Raw genomic sequence first — 17177 nt, forward strand, 5'->3', positions numbered from 1 at the left:
CGAGTGTGTGTGTGTGTGTGTATGCGCACGTGCGTGCATGCGTGCATGCAGAAGCAGTAATGACACCCCACTCAAGGTGACAGACACACCTTATAAGGGTGTGAAAATTGCAGTGGTCACACAAGAAAGCCCGTCAGTTTTTCTTCCTCACCATTGTTGCACGACAATGTGTATGTATGTGTGTGTGAGACCTTCCTCAAAGGCATTTAAAAAGGCCAATGCAGCTGAGCAAACACATCAGTATCCTTCTGGTCTCCAAATAAAAAAGTGTTTATATGGCAGGATTTTGCACTTACACGCCAGACTCAGATAAAAACAAAAACATAAAATTCCCATTTGGAATCCCTCATGCCAAACAGTTGTTGTTTTTTAGGGGTAAATTCAATTACAACTCAATCGTTCTGGTCTCTCTTTTTCATGTCAGTCATTTAATACGCAGCATACAATTAAAGGGGGGAGGTTATGCGCACATTCGTGAAGGTCTGACAGACTTCGCAGTGTGCGTGTTTAATGGAAAGGGGACTCAATGTGAGACCCCACCCTCCACTCTGCTGCAGTACTGCACGTCATGTCCTCCTCCTTTGCTTCCTCCCTCATGCTTTTCTATGCTTTTCCTTTACTCCTCATCTCGCTCTTGTATTAACAGATTCTGCTCGTCAGCATAACCACCCCCCTTTTTTTGCATCAATTCATCCTCTGACTGACTGACTAACTTACTGCCACACTCCTCCTCCTACTCTGCCTCAACATGAGTTATTCTTTCTAAAGTCTTGGGAAAAGCATGAGGTCATCATTGTCACAACCTATAACTCAAAGTGAAAAGCAAGAGCTTTGCACAAAAAGACCCAAGCATCTGAAAGCTGTTGATATACTTTGTAGTACAACTCAATGAGCAACTGTGAAGAATAATGATGTTTTTTGGGCACGGGTCTCCCTACAGTGACGAAATGTAATTCAGTCCACAACTGCAAATAGACACTGACTTGACTAAGGGGACGTTAGCTCGATGGATTGGATAGAAATTCAGTATTAAAAAGATGAAGAAAAGGAGGCCTTGTGACCAACATAATATCTGAAACTAAATTCAAACTGCAGGAAATGGAACTGACGAAGAAATGGTAAGATTGCAAAGAAGCCAAGCCAAGAAATGAACTACTGTAATTGTGCTTAACTAACAAAATGTTGGAACGTCATGTCTTGAAATAAACCAAATCAGTAATGTTGCTGACGGTAGTGCTAACCTAGCACATGAGTTGTCCTGGCTGGTCCACCAATATCAATATTGTATACAGAATATTTCCAAACATTTGACTTTATTTTGAAGTTTAATAACGTAGCCCTTTCTCACTGAAATGATAAACGCTTAAGTTTATTGTTAGTTTGTTTTACTTTCCTGGTGAAGAATTATGTTCAATAGCAATGAAAAGGTTTGTTGTGTGTTTTAAGAATTAGCTCATTCACACTGCCAGTGGTCTTCAAAGCAGTTCCCCATATTCCCAGCCATTTTGCAGGATTTTTTAGTGATCTTTCAAGACACACAGATCATTGTGTTCTGTGACAATATAAACACTGAACGTACCAAAACATCGAGTTGACTCTTTCCTTTCACCCCTTAAAACCTGTTTCTAGTGTTATACGTTCTTTAGTAATCAGAAGTAGAACATGGGTCAGTTTCACCAAAAACACCCGTTTCTGACCGAATAGCAGAGAAAATAAGTTTTGGGTGAAAAGAAGAGTATGAAAATGATTTTGACCGCAAAATAACTTACTTACAGACATACAGCTATGAAACGTGACAATGACTCATTGCACGGCTCAAGTTGAACATCAGCAGCTTTTTAGAATGGCATTCTTCATTCACTCCATTTTTCCCCCCTGCGATCGCGACACACACGTTTTACAAACTGCCACAACACAGACTGTTTATACCATACCTATAAGTAATCCGTTCGAGTGTGTGGTGCCTAAACGTGTCCTACTTGCGGCATTTCTCTCCCTCATAATCAATTTGACAAGCCGATATTTACCCCCTAATATTTATCTTCTACTCAAAATCTGTGCTGAAATCCCAAAACGTACTTAGTATATAGAATATGTCGGTGGTAGTAGACGGGTGCATTCCAGTTAAGCATAACTACATGTTGATGATGTGGTAATAGAATAATAGTCCAATTCATTATGCCTCAATTGTGTCAACACATGATTAATCAACAATCAATTCCTCACAATCGACAGAATCCATCCCGGTCTAGTCATCAATTATTTTGCTTAGCCCTACCCCCAGTCACCTAAACTCACTGCTAGTCTCTACATTTCTCAGTTGGGAAATAAAATGGTCTTATTAAGCATTGTAACAGATCTCCATCCGCCATTACATCCTACATCATTGGAGCTACACTGGATTCATATAAATGTCCTTGATGGGTGAGTTACAATGATCCCCAGAAGGTTCAAAACGTATGTTAAGCACAACCTGAAAAATCATCCCATAGTAGGCAGACTCATTGTGGCTGTAACTTGAGGTTTTGGATAAGCTAATTTAGAGGTAATCTTTAGAGAAAGGCTAGAAGCAGGGAACATGTGGAGGCAGGTGAGAGGGAGAGACAGAGGAATGAAAATGTGAGAAAGATGGCAGTGGGAAGGGTCCGGGAGGGGAGGGCACACTGCAATGCAGACACATTTTAAAGTGATGGTCGCCAACCATGAGACCTTTCTGCCACACATGCTTCCCTCATACCAAACAAATTCCAGTGCTTTCAGGCTAAGAAGCAAATTTTGGGAAATTAAAGATTAATGATTGACTTTCCAGAATAAACAAACCTTGTTTTTTTGTTGTTTTTTTGCATTTGTTTTGAGAATATAGACAATAAAATAGGCAATTGCATGTTGTTCTTCTTTCGACCCCAAACTAGGTGAGACGTAATCAACAGTGCCTCTGCTGGTTATAGCCTTTAGATCAATCCAATGCAAGCACATCCAGATTTGACAATGAACACCCACAATTTCCAGGGTTGCTCCAGCCTGAGTACGTAGCTGTCAAGATTGTGTGTATATGACATACAGGTAGTTTAAGAGAAAATGCCCCTATATGAATAAACTCAACATGATTATAATGCCCAAACCTGGTTTAGACCGATACGATAATAACATCATGAGTTTGAATGCATTGAGAAAAACTCATTCCAGAATGCACCATTAAAACAATTTACATTTTAGAATGACTCTCAGCGTTCCAGCAACTCTCTCAGCATTCATACAGTGGTAATCACATACAGTACAGTTACATGAAAACCTTCGAGCAGATTGTTTTAGTATCTTGGCCTCAAGTTAGATGACATGTTTGGCCAGCGCAGTCCAATGACACAGACTCAACAGTAAGTAATGAGTTGCTCTATTAAACCTGTCATTAGCAGCTCTTTTTCTTTCAGCATCACACATCATAAGGGCCCTCTAATAGTACCATAGAACACAAATACATACATAACCCTTACAAATATCAAGACACGATCACTCACCATGAGTATAGGCGTGCTGGTCAGATCTCTCTCCGTGACGAGTCTGTCCTGATCGGTGACATATAAACCTTTCTGAGCCAGAGCCTGGATGACGGCATTGTGTCCCAGTAAAGGTTTGACGGCATCGCTTCGAAGGATCAGGCTTCCCGCCCGGCAGTAGAGCTCTGCGGACTGGAGTAGGCTGGCCACCGGTGGCTTAAGGTGCTCCTGGTTATACTGGTCCCTGTAGAAAGGTTCTACCAGCTCATCTGGCACTTCATCTGTACGGAAAGAAAGGGAGAACAAGAGACGCATGAATTTGATCCAACTACTGTACACACTTTGAAGGGTGGATGCATTACTGACTTCATTGCTACCGACTAGAGAGGGGAACAATTCTGTCAAAGAAAGTAATTGAGGCAAACCAGATCAAATCTGAATCACTCTCCACTAGTTTGCTATCTAAAGAAGTACAACATGACGTGACTTCTGGTAAGTTGAGCAACCGTACATCCACACAAAACTCCTCAAAGCAGTGTCAATCTGCTAAATACAATGCTGGCAACTGAACAGTTGTTCAGAACATTCAGACATATTCTTCCACCCCCTTATAATATGTATTAGTTGATTGCCCCATAGTCGATCATGGAAATCTGGTGAAATTTAGACGTATGCCCATCCCTAATACTTTACAAGTATATATAAAGTAGGGGTTGTACCTATTAGTTGGCAAGTTGACCAGTTGACTTTACTACTCCGCATCGACATTTAAAGCTATCCATCCATCCATCCATTTTCTGAGCCGCTTCTCCTCACTAGGGTCGCGGGCGTGCTGGAGCCTATCCCAGCTGTCATCGGGCAGGAGGCGGAGTACACCCTGAACTGGTTGCATTTAAAGCTATAAGACGATTAATCACTAATCACTGTTATTTTGGCATCTCGTTTTACAAATGGCTAATTTACAGAGGACTTTCCACTCGCCTGTCCACTGCCTGACTATAATCATCTATGGAGCAGCGAAATAGCCAACGAGGGAAAAAAAGAAAATAAGATGGTTGTAGCTGATAACAGTTAGCCTGGCTAGCTTCAGCTATTCCAATTGTCGCTAGTCTTAAACCATTATTACCACAGGGACTGCGGGACTGCAGGCAAAGAACGAGGGCAGCAGAGTGAAGTAAAGCTACTACTTCATCGCTAAAATGTTATGTACGTGCATGTGAAAATATTTTACCAAAAATAAGACCGGTCACTTGCAAAACATGCAAGTATATCCTCAAATATAATAAAAGTCCTAGGGAAACAGAAACAGTGAAACAGAGAAATGCTTAATTTTTTGGCATCTGATTGTGATGTCGCGTCTTACAACAGGCTATGGAACACAAAATGAGACCATCCAGCTCGTCGAAGCAAAAAAGATGGCGCAACATGGATGGAGCATAATGGTAAATTTTATTTTTAATCATTTTTAAATTTGTTATGCCTGTCCATCGAAATACACGTGAAACCGGTCTGTGGCGCCAAAAACGTTGGGAACCGCTGTACTATGCTGACAAAATATCAATGACTTCATCAATTAATCAACTTTGACTCAACATCACATTATAGTCAACTACCGAGAAAATCATAGTCGTCAACCCCTAATATATAATATTCCGTGGTATAGTACAAACGTCATGGGCCACCATTAGATATGTTATTGTAGCAATGGTATAATGACCATACTGTATATAACTAGAAGAACATCTAACTATATTTGTCAGATTATCTTTGTTTTTGTCCAAATTACTGTTGTGGAAATAAAGAAAGTTGTGGGCATGGCCTAAAGACATTTACACAACACCATATATATGCATATATTTTATGGATGTTCTGTCCATGCTTGTTCTGCTGTACTGTAGTATCTCATTGCATCAACCTAAACAGTTCGTCAAGTCCACGGATTCAATCTTAACTGCTCTGGAATGTATGACTATTGCTAGAAATTGCACGTCTGTTTGTGCTTTGACATGGGACTGACTGCTTTTTTTCTTCAAATCTGATTTACGTGATGAGGTAACAGGATTAAGTCGTCTTCATACAGTGTGTAGGCTACTTATTATACACAGACACAAGTGTAAAATAAACACCCAAGCATTTCTCTCGTTTGTTTAGTAACATAGTCTACAATGACACTGTAGCTCACCTCTGCTTCATAGGCATCATATTAGTCATGTAAGTGTCTGCACATGTAGAGTATGTGCTCCAGCCTGAGTGTGTATTCCTGGTGGGAATTTCCTCCCTTATTGCGTCGGAATCATACAAAGGGAACAAAGGAAACTGAAGGAATATTTTTTTTTTCTTCTTTGGGCCCAATAAAAACAGCAAAGAAGTTCAGTTCTAAAAAAAGATATGTACAACTTGTGATCGAACCGCTACCATTTTCCAGTGGTTGTGGTTAACGCAACCCCCGTTCCTTTAAGCTTAGTGACTAAAAAGTGCAGTATTTAAAGCAACAGGCGAATAAAAACACTTTGTCCTGTACTTCATTACAAATCGGGTGCCAGCTATACACAACTATTTAATACCTGTAGGCCTGACAACAGGAGAAAAAAAAAAGCTTATGTTATCTAGATCTAAGTTAACTAAGCCGTTTGTAATGGAGTTCTCACCAAAGCAGTCCGCCTTTGAAAAAAACAAAATGTTAAAACTAAGCGTTCACAATGTTCTTTGGTGTGCAACTAGATGACTTAATAGTGTAGGCCATATTTGTTAATATAAAAGAAAGCAAAAAAATAAATTAAAAAATCTTCCTGGTCAAGGGGAGGAAAATATCATCTTTTGTGTTGGCCATTAAAGAGGAAAAAGACAGGAAGTAACTGCAGCAGGAAGTCCAGGAACGTAGATGACTGCTGCCCGGGAGACCCCAAGGAGACAGCTCAGCAATGTTTATCTGCTAACATTGCAACTACATTTGGTGGGAAAATAAGAGATAAAGCACACCTTTCAACAAAGTTACTGCTGTCCTGTTATGAGACAAAAAAGACTTTTATTGAATGTTTATATTCATGTTGAACTGGTTAGAGGCCATTTGTTTTTAGCACACTCCCGTCATACTCTTGCTCTCATGCATTGGCCATTTTGGACACTCTCTGAAGTTAATATGGTAATCAAAATTTACTGTTGCCCTCTTGTACCCGCAGTTTTGATTATTTATTTTTTTTCCGTGACTTGGTGTGTGCTTTGATGACAAGAGAGAATAGCATCACAGCCATTTAAGGGCATCTGGAAAGTGAGTGTCGGCAACACTGGTTACATCACAGCCAGCAAGGGTCATTGCAGGGTCGGCTTCCAATGGTTGGCATTAACACATTGTCACATGATTGTCACGGTTATCTCCATAATCACATTTTTTATGTCAAAAATATCATTTGAATTGAACAACATTGGAGTATATCATTAATTCTTTAGCATGTTATTACTTCCTCTGAGCACCAAGTGGAAGCGTCAAAACTAAAAAAAAAAAAAAAAAACTACTTAATTTCTATAATACTATATAGAGGGGTGTGGAAGAAAATAATTTTGGTCAGGGTCCAAACTGTATTTATTACTGAGAAAACCGCAAACGCTGCAGATATGGCTTCTTCTCCTTTTTTAAGCAATTGCCAACCACTTTGCAATGTGCATCACTGCATCTATGGGACTGTAGTGGAACATTAATAACTGCAACCACGGGAACTGTAAATGGGGGAAATTATCACATTCTCGGGACCCATGACTGACGCGGGCTCCTCGTAAATACCGGACCGGTAGTATTTTTTATTTTTTTTGATGAGGAGATGCCCAAAGTTATACTTTTTTCACATTTTCCCTTTCACTAGCAGGAAAGCTTACTAACAGGTAGTTTTTCTCCTTCCTACTCAACAAAGTGAATCACAACCTGGGAGGGAGAAATCCATCACTGGCATTGGCAGATCTCTTCGCTCTATTTACAGGGCTCTTGTTCATATTTATTTATTTCCAGTGGACTCTATTGACAGATCACTGCATCGAATCGATCAGTTGAGAAGAGTTGACTGGCGATTAATCGTTTCTTGCAGCAAGTGAGACAAAAATGTGGGAGTAAGCTGAACTACCCGGAAAAACAAAACAAAACATGAAAGCATGGGGAGAACATGCAACTCCAAACAGGAGGGCCTAAGCCAAGTTTCGAACCCGGGACCCATCGACTGTGACGTGACATGCCAACCACGAGTTCACTGTGGTGCCTATTCAAGGTCCTACTCTGCCTATTCACATTATTTATAGCTGTTATGTTTCTGTACTTGCATTCTTTTATTTGAAGATACTGTTTTTCTCCACAAACATCACTTATTCCAATCTAGGCAGCCCAGGCTCTCGGTTATGGCTATGAATTGGGCCACAGTTCTTGGCAATCCTCAGAGCGGAAAGTATGTCACCAGAGGGACGAGGGAAAAAACGAGGCAAAGGGAGTGATTTTAAAGAGCAAGAGTCTGGTGTTCTCCCATGTTGTCTGCTTCCCTGTTTACTGAATATCTCTCTGTTTAACTAAATAGGCTTTGATTTCAATTTCAATTTGTGAAAAAAGTGAGACAAGATCAAAATTATTTCAATATATTGGGCATGATTTTTGCAACATTTTAGTTTGGTGGTGTGCCGTGAGATTTTTCTAATGTTAAATATGTACCTTGGCTCAATTAAAATCAGAAACAATGATCTAACTAACCACTGACTATATGCTGTGAAAATCATTGAGCATATCACACAATGTGTCAATGACAGTAAAGTTTTGTGTGCATTGCGGAATAATAATTAGCAATAGACAAGTGACAGTGGGTTTGACCTATGACCATATAGCCAAAAAACATAAATGTGTCATCATGTGGAAAATTGTGAGCAATTCTCTCAGTCTAATGGAACACTCGAGGGACTAGCATTTATTCATACAGCCTGTCTGACAAATTGGATTTTTAATCCTTGATCAATGTTACAGAGAAAATTGAATGTTTTGTTTTTTGTTTTTGTTTTTTTTTGCTAAATTGCAGGCACTTGTTTTTTCCAGGTGCAGATCTGGCACCTGTGTCCAAGGAACCCTCTGAGCTCTGTAGAACTTCTGTTCCTTGTATTTAGTATGTGTGATCATTCTTATGCCGTTGTACTTTTTCCACTCTTTTGAGATTCTTATGTCTCTTTATACACAAGTGGCACATGTTTCTGCGGGAACCTTTGCAAATGTGGTGGAAACACAGAGAGTTTTGGGACTATTATAAATTTCCATGTGACAACTGTCATCACTGTCCCATAAAAAGACACATATGCTTGGACTCTTTTACTGTTTTGAGACAAACATTCGGCTGTTAGAAAACTGCAGTTGCTTGGTTGTTTTCAAACTCAACTTGTAGCAAACGTGAGTGGCATCATGCACGCTTTGATCATGACATGCAAATCTCCAAATGTGGTGGTCACACAAGAGAGTTTTCAGGACTGTTACAAACTCCCTCGTGAAGGCATGAACACCGTCGTCCACATTGTACAATAGAAATTCACATATACAAGATTTGGTCTCTTTTTCGGTTTCGAGATTCCCGCTTGACCCTTCAAAGACCAACAGGTGAATGTTTCCTCGGGGACCTGTGCACATGTGGTGGAAACACAGAGTTCTCGGAAATGTTTCAAGCTTCTTCTTGAACACAGTGTCCCATTAAAAATCTGCACATTTATACCATTTATAGAGTCACCGTTAGAAGATTTCCACCATTACAACCAGTTGCTTGATTTAAGCATCAGTGGTGGTTTCTGACATGTGCATTATGTGCAGCCAGCCAGGACAGCACTACTGGTGGGGCGGCAACGCACCCAAAAAAATGCTACAGAGAAGGGTTGTCAATCATTGAGAATTTGTGCCCCCATGTAGAAGTAATGCAGGGTGAGGGTGGGGGTCTTGGAGAACGGTGGGAACACAACAGCTTTATTCATAATGAGTATAGTATGCTGTCATTTTTTGGTGTGTGTGTGGGGGGGGGGGGCAGCACTGGGTGCCATTCAAGCTAGGACCGCAACTGGTTTCGTGTACACAAACTTTGAAGCACTTTTTTTTATATATAGTTTTTGTATATGTTGGGTCACTTTAGGAAAATGCATCAAATTCAAGGGTGAAAGAATAACATTTTAGAGTATTTTCTATTGCTGCCAAATGTCAAAACAGTGTATAAAGACTGTATTCCACGGATAGGAAAAGATGATTGGGGCGCCACCTACCCGAGCCAAAAGCCTTGGCCACCAGCCACGTCAGGCTGGAGGACATCTTCGCCCTGGTGAAGTCATAGTGCTCGAAGCTCCTGATGGCAGGGACGATGAAGGTCCGCCTGACGCCGCCGAGGTGCGCCGCATCTCCCATCGTCTCTGCTGCTCCACTGCGGCAGGAGGACGAACCAAAGAAGTCAGGCGCAGGAATTCCTCCCGACGGCGGCGGGTGACATCGCGTCCGCAGGAATTCAAACGCAGCTTGTGAAAAAAAAAAAAAAAAGCGTTCAGATGGTTGGAGGGTCACGATTCCAAACTCACATCACTCTCACGTCCTTCCTCGTGCTGTACATTAGTAGATGTCGCTCCATTCCCGAGCACGACATCCATGGAGATACAGTAGAAAGTTTCACACACGTAGGGCGCTTGTGCCCATCTTGTTCCTTTTCTTTTTTCGTCCTCCTTCGCTCGCTATTTCTCCGCCGAGCCGTCTCTGCGTTTTGCTGACCGAACTGAGCAGAGTGCACTGCGCATGCGCGATCCACCCACCCAGCCCATCCAACACATTCATTTTGATAAAGTATTGTACTTTTTAAAAAACTTATATCCACAGTTGGTGCCTTTTACATATAGTTTTACAGTATTATTTAAAATATCAGCCTCCAGTATTTTTTTATGTTGTACACATAAATGAAACTAAAACTGTCATTTACATTGAAAAGATGGTAAGGGCAAATCATTTAAAATATATATATCAAAACAATATTTCTATACAGCACACCAAACAATGTTTTTTCTTGTCACTGCAGGAAATTAACATAATTTATCAGGAATAGAACCAATTAGCTTGTCTTATTTTTAAACTATGTCGCGCCCATTGGAAGATGTGCTCGTTTGTTTAAAACGTGTCTTCTCTGTCATTGTTAGCCATGTACAATTGAAAGGAATTCAACATGTAATATAATTACTAATCGCTTATTCGACACGCTGCTGTGACGGATCCGTCTTCACTTGGAGACATTGTTGGTTGCAGGAGACGAATAATTCCGAAAGGTGGCAGTAAAGAAACAAAATGGTTTCAATCTGCCATAGAACGCTGTCGAGTAAAACAAAAATAAAAAAACGCGGAAGTCAGCAACAGCACACTACAAAGCAAAAGTCAGTCATTTTGTGTTTATTCCTTCTTAATTCTTCCTGTACATTTTCGGAAATCAAAGGGAAAAATGTTAAAATAAGACCAGGGCTTCAGCTTCAAAACATGATTCTTCGCTTGCTAGGTGCAAACAAAGAGAACCGGAAGTTAGCATTGCTGTGCTGCCGAGTGTATAGCAGTCTTAATTAGTGAGCGGTAATTCATTTAATTTGTTTTATATTTCCACCCAAAACACTGATTGTGGTGCATTAAGACTTTGCTGTAACTGTGTGTAAATAGAAGCTACTCAGTTAGCACAACCCCTGCAATATAAATTCTGACAGTGAATGCACTGGATACTTGAATGACGTAAAATGTGATATAATGATGACATTGTTTCTTAACCATGTGTGTTTGTGTCCCTTGTCTCCTGTAGCTGCGCAACAGTTGTTGGTTGGATAAAAGAGGTTCCCGACTTCAGCACCCCCTTTCTCCGCATCAAAAGCAAAGAGGAAGTACTCTAGATCATTCTAGAACAGTGGTTCTTAACCTTGTTGGAGATACAGAACCCTGCCAGTTTCATCTGGAGTTCACGGAACCCTTCCTAATTTGAAAAATAAAATATAATTTATTTCAAACTCAAAACGGGTATATATTTTATTGTCTGTGTAGATTCTCAGTCATCCAGGTCATGCACAAAATGAAGCATGCAACAGTTGTACACAAAATCATTGTGTTAAAAGAACAAAACCAATAAAACTTGAATTTCACACACACACACAAAAAATAATAATTCCACAAAAATTTACTGTCAGTGAATGTGAATTTTGCTGTTGCCATTCCCCTTGGTAAATTGTAAACTATTGTCTTTATTTTTTTTATGGTGCATGACTTGGATGACTGGTTAGCAGATCTGGCGCATAGTTCTGAGGACGGGGGTTCAAATCCACCCCGCCAGTGTGGAGTTTGCATGTTCTCTCCGTACCTGAGTGGGCACTCCGGTTTCCTCCCACATCCCAAAAACATGTATGGTAGGTTGATGGAAGACTCTGAATTTCCCTTAGGTGTGAATGTGTGCGCGAATGGTTGTTTTTTATATGGGCCCTGTGATTGGCTGGCGACCAGTTCAGGGTGTACGCCTCTCGCCCGAAGATAGCTGGGATAGGCTCCAGCACGCCCGTGACCCTAGATAAAGATAAAGCGGTACCGAAAATGGATGGATAGACTTGTAATACACTTTATAAAACACTCAACAGAACCAGTTGTTCTTCTATTTATGTCCGGCAACAGTGTGCGCTTCAGGTCACTTCCTAATTGGCTCTGGTTCCGTTTCACGTCACAATTGTGAAGTGCTTTGCTTGGTCCATTTCAGTGTTGACCACACACTTGGATTTCTGATCATAGATATTTAACAAATTAGATATTTAAACCCCTTAGGCTGGAATTCCACATTACAACAACAGCGCTATCACTGTGATATGACCTATAGGCTATGCCTAGTCCCTGTTTGTGGGGAGAAAATAGGGATTATTCGCAAGAGGTAATTACTGTATGATTATTTCTGCTACAGAAACGCAAAATAATGTTTAGTTCGATTTTTCCAAATGGGAGACAAGCTTGGTAAAATGTGTCATTTCCAGTACAGTGGGGTGAAATTCCAGGACACGTGCGTTCAAAAGTTTAGCAAAGGTCAAATTAAGTTCACCTGAAAGGGTTATAGTGCATTTTTGGGTCATCTGAAAATTTCACCCAAAGCCCAAATAATCTGAATTTATTTTGAGTTGTGTATGTGCTCACAAAGGAGGGAAACCTTACTCTCATGCAAGGACACATGGGACCTTTGGGGTTATAAAAAAACACACTTGAGGGAGAAACAAAAATATTTGTACTCGTTGTTCAGTTTGAGCTTGTTCACATGAGAACACAGACTGGGCGAGTACCGATTCTCATGACAGAAAACACTGATGACACACGAGAATACTCAAGGGGAGAAGCTTCCACATAAGCAATGCACACACAAAGAGACTCTGGAGAAAACTCCTTGTCCTGCTCTGGACACCATTTTTCACTCTGTGTGTTCCAAGTGTCAGACATCGTACAACATTGACATGAGGATTGACTGATTAGGGACAGTCGATGAAATGAAAGGAAACCATCACGTTGTGATTTTACATTTATCAAAAATAAAATTTAATTGCAAGATAAACATTTTTGATCATGTACTTGTGTTTTTTTTCCAACACTTAATAAACGAACTTCTTTGATCCATACATTTATTTTCTATATTGTCCTCATTATGGTCACAGGTGAGCTGGAGCCTATGCCACCTGACTTTTGGCGACAGGTACACTGGAAAAGTTGCCAGTTAGCCAACCATTCACACTCACACCTATGGACAATATATAATTCTTAATTAACCTAACATGGACACTTTTGGAATGTGGTGATAAGCCAGAGTACCCGGAGAAAAAGCACCCAAACACGGAAAGAACACAAAAACTCCACGCACAAAAACCGGAGTTGAGATTCAAATCCCCAACCTCAGAACTGTAAACTGGACCTTGCTACTAATCACAGTGACATATAATCTAATCTAAGAAAAAAGCATGCAAAATCCTCTTGGACCCTCCATATCCTGGTCACCACCTCTTCCAGTTCCTTCCCTTAGGTAGGCACTACCGAACAAAGCAAACTACAACAAGCAGACATTCCAACAGCTTCTTCCCTCTTGCCATTAACTTCTTAAACAGGTAATTTACAATTCCATTGCAACATGCTGCCAATTTTCTGTCTTGAGTTTGTTGTCACATTTCTGTCTGGCCAATTATACATTACTCGTGCACTCACTGTAGTAGTCTTGCCACGCGGCACTATTTGCATATCTGTTGTTGACCAATACTGGCCACACATGTGCTTGAGTAGCAGCCGCACCATTTGCACAATTGACATTGTCCCAGATTATCGCACTACTAGTCACTTTAAACTACATAACATTTCTTGAAGTCTCGGTGCCCTTTGCACAATGGTCATTGCACCAGACTATTGTTCTATTAGTCATTCCAAACTGCTCTAATTGCTAGAGGACTCTGCATCTTTTTGCACAATAAAAAAAAAAAGGCCCCCACATTACCAGATTACTAGCAACCTTTTATTGATCAGTGACTTTTTTTGTTTTTTCAATGTCTTTATGTCTCAAAAGTATTCTGTCAATTGACTGTCTGTTGTCGTACTAGAGCGGCTCCAACTACCGGAGACAAATTCCTTGTGCGTTTTTGACATACTTGGGAAATAAAGATGATTCTGATTCTGAAGTGTAATATAGCAAGTGTAAAGCAGACTTTTGCCAGTAGGTAGCACTCTTACGTTAAAAATTAATCTAGTCCCTTGTATGGCATGACAGTTCATTGGACTCCTGGCTCTTGCTAGTCCGTTTAATTGATTTTGCTTTTATAGAAATGCAGTGACTCACGGGATAGTAATTATACCCAAGAGCTTTTGAAACAGGTTACCTTTTAGTGTTGATAAAACAGATAATCTTTTCCAGATGTTATAGTTTTAACTGGAAATTTTGCCATGCCAATCTATTTTTTTCCTCTCTTCTCTGACAATTGAATCTCTCTCTCTGGAACTCCACAGTAATCCACGGTCATGTGAGAGTCATTGCCGATCATAACATAGCTAGCATTTTCAATATGAATGTTTGGATGCTGCTGCAAGCCCGATGGCGCATTGGAAAAGTCCACCGAGCCCACAAAGTTGAGATTTTCCAGCATATGTGCTGCTTCACACCCCTGGGCCAGCTGCCTTTGATGTGTTCTCTGCTCTTCCCACCAAATGCTCCTCTGCCGTTGAATTTTTGCAGGCGAGAAAGCCCTTTTTATTTTGCTCTCGAAGCTTTTCTTCTCCTCCAGTGGAACAACGGTCTGCAGCACTAAAGGCATGCAGTGCCTGGGCATGCCATTCTCCCTTGGCACCAAAGGTATGACGGTGTTGTACTTGTGCTGCTTGTTAATGGAGTTGATCAGGGCCGAGTTGGTTTTCAGCTCCAACATACGTGTGTTGAAGTTTCGGGTGAGCAGCAGAACAGTAAAAGCCGAGTTGTTGATGGCGTCCTCTATGCACCTTATGGTGCTCTTTCCAGGTACTGCAAAGTCCTCAGAGAAAGTTGCACCATTACTACAGAGGACGCTCTCCAGTTTTTCCTTCATGCTCTCTGCCACTTCAGCATCTTCTGGAGCATGTAGGATGACAAATGGATAAAATATGACCTCATCCTCTTCTTCTACACATTTACTCAAATTGGCCCCGAGTGAGGCTGTTCTTTGGGATAAAACAGAGTTTGTCGCAAATGGCAGTGAATGTTTTGGTCCTGTTGTAGGTGTGGTGCTTTGGTTAAAAGGTTCTTTCTTGTTGAACTCCCCCTCCTGATGCTTTCCACGCTCTGTTTCAGATGCTGCATCTATCTTTGACGCTTCCAGCTCAGGAGCTTCACTGGATGTCGGCTGTGATTCCACAGATGAAAGGTGAGATTGCTCCAGAGATGTGCTGTCATTTAGGCTGTCGATAGGGCTTTGTTCTGGGTTTCCTAATGCTTCTGGAGTTATTTTGTCCCCCTCGTATGGGATTGTTGGGGGCAGGCTGATCTCCAAATGTGTGGGATATGATGGCTCAGAGCAGCTTGACTGCAGCGGACTGGGAAGACCTCGAACCTGTGTTGTAACGCCTTCGACCCGGCTGTTAGGGGTATCATTGTAAAAATCTGATTTGAGGTCACTGGAGGAACACGGCTGCACAGCAAGGTGAGGCCCACACACATCTTTAGCTTCCTCTTTGAGTTGATCATAGAACAAATCCGCATCAACGTCTGGATTTTGACTGTTGCTGGAAAGGGCCCTCTTGTAAGCCAGATTCCTTAAAAGTTGATCACACAGTCTGTGCTCGGACAGAATTTTAAACACACGAGCCAACGCTGCCAAAGATTGTCCCGTTAAATCCTGAGATTTACTACAGTGCTCTGCAAAGTCTTCTAATTTACACCCGCTCTTATTCCATATTTCAGCCAGATGCTTCGCAAGGTCGTTGTGCCCCAGCATGTGGAGTTTGTCCAGGCCTTTCTCCTCTTTACGGAGAATAATCAGACACAAGGCGTGTATGATATTATCTTCAGGAGACTCCCCAAGCTGGAATGTCAGGCTCAGCACTTGCTCCGGTGGCACACTGGCTAGTATATCATAGAGATCCCTCAGCCCTGTCCCTTCACTTTGTTCCTCATGACTCATTTTGAATTTGTGCTACAAGTAGGTTTTTTTAATATTTAGCACACAGAAACTCAAAACTCCAACATGAAAAGCCTCCATGTTTGTTCTCGAGTGTGGTGTACAGTTTCCAAATCAGGCTTTTCCCTTAAAAGAGAAGACATATTATTAAGAATCAAGCAGCAATCAAGCCTGTTTTTTTTATGACACAAACTGTAAATTATTTGGACAGCAATTAACCTTTGAACAGGTCACAAAACAAACAAAAGCCTGTTGACATGTACCCACCGACACGGAGTTCTTGAAGCCATGATCGTAACTTCAGCCTGGGTTTCCAGCTCAAATCAGGAAGTCCCTCAGATTTCCCCGACTCAACTGAGTTAAGACAACCTCCCTGTCCTGCCCTGGAACTTGTTGATTCTCGTTGGAAATCAACCTGTTGCAAGAAACCTCTGGATGAGGTGGGAGTTTGATTGTTAAGCCGTACGTTTAGCTCCACTGGTGGAAAATGTCGTGGACTAGTCAGTCTTGTGACGTCATTTATGATGAGGTATGGAAGCTCATGAAGGACAGAAGGCAAAAGCAAGAAGTAGTCTGCTCCAGTTGCCTGCTTACTGTACCTTGTTGTATCTTAACTTGCATGCAACTTTGCAAACATGCCTGTCTTTTGCTCCTTTACGGACAATAGGTTCAGCCGAGGAATTCTGGCTGTGCACCCTACTCGGCCGAGAGGCAAGTGTATTTTTATCCACGGAGGAAACCTCCAACCCTGTATTTACCAGGGGTGGGGTCACACTAGGCAGAGTGCAAACCAACATCAGGTCGCTCAGTACAGCACAGACAGAGAGCCTCTCTGTTCTCGCTGCAGTCAGATATGTTTACTGTGTGACCACTTCTGAGTCGTTACAGTAATTCTATAGGAGCAGCGGTTTCCAGGCCTCCCATAAATACAGCACTTGTGGAGTTGCTATATATCTGCTCTTACAGAATACAGTGTCACTATTCAGTTGAGCTATGAAGAGCGTGACTCCAAAGCCACAGCATTACAGTACCATT

General features: G+C 41.3%; 2 protein-coding genes across 6 annotated transcripts in view; both read right to left on the minus strand.

Moving 5' to 3' along the window:
• The window catches only part of camsap2b (calmodulin regulated spectrin-associated protein family, member 2b), a 50152-nt gene extending 38696 nt beyond the window's left edge, over positions 1-11456 (minus strand). For 2 of the 5 annotated variants that reach the window (XM_061695300.1, XM_061695299.1), the window contains exons 1-3: positions 11272-11456; positions 9750-9995; positions 3516-3775 (exon numbers count right to left, since the gene is read on the minus strand). In XM_061695300.1, the coding sequence (XP_061551284.1) occupies positions 3516-3775; positions 9750-9995; positions 11272-11365 (600 nt within the window). In that variant the 5' untranslated portion in view covers positions 11366-11456. Of the gene's footprint in view, positions 1-3515; positions 3776-9749; positions 9996-10055; positions 10242-11271 lie in introns of those variants that run through there. The other 3 variants (XM_061695304.1, XM_061695301.1, XM_061695302.1) reach the window with 3 other exon arrangements.
• Positions 11457-11883: 427 nt separating this feature from the next.
• Positions 11884-16648, minus strand: ticam1 (TIR domain containing adaptor molecule 1). The gene is made up of 2 exons (XM_061695305.1): positions 16410-16648; positions 11884-16268 (listed from the first exon to the last, which is right to left on the minus strand). Exon 2 carries the CDS (start codon positions 16143-16145, stop codon positions 14448-14450), a length of 1698 nt encoding a protein of 565 aa, XP_061551289.1. The 5' UTR covers positions 16146-16268; positions 16410-16648; the 3' UTR covers positions 11884-14447.
• Between the last annotated feature and the right edge of the window lie 529 nt (positions 16649-17177).

This window comes from Phycodurus eques, chromosome 13 (genome assembly GCF_024500275.1).
Source record: "Phycodurus eques isolate BA_2022a chromosome 13, UOR_Pequ_1.1, whole genome shotgun sequence".
Classification (NCBI taxonomy): domain Eukaryota; kingdom Metazoa; phylum Chordata; class Actinopteri; order Syngnathiformes; family Syngnathidae; genus Phycodurus; species Phycodurus eques.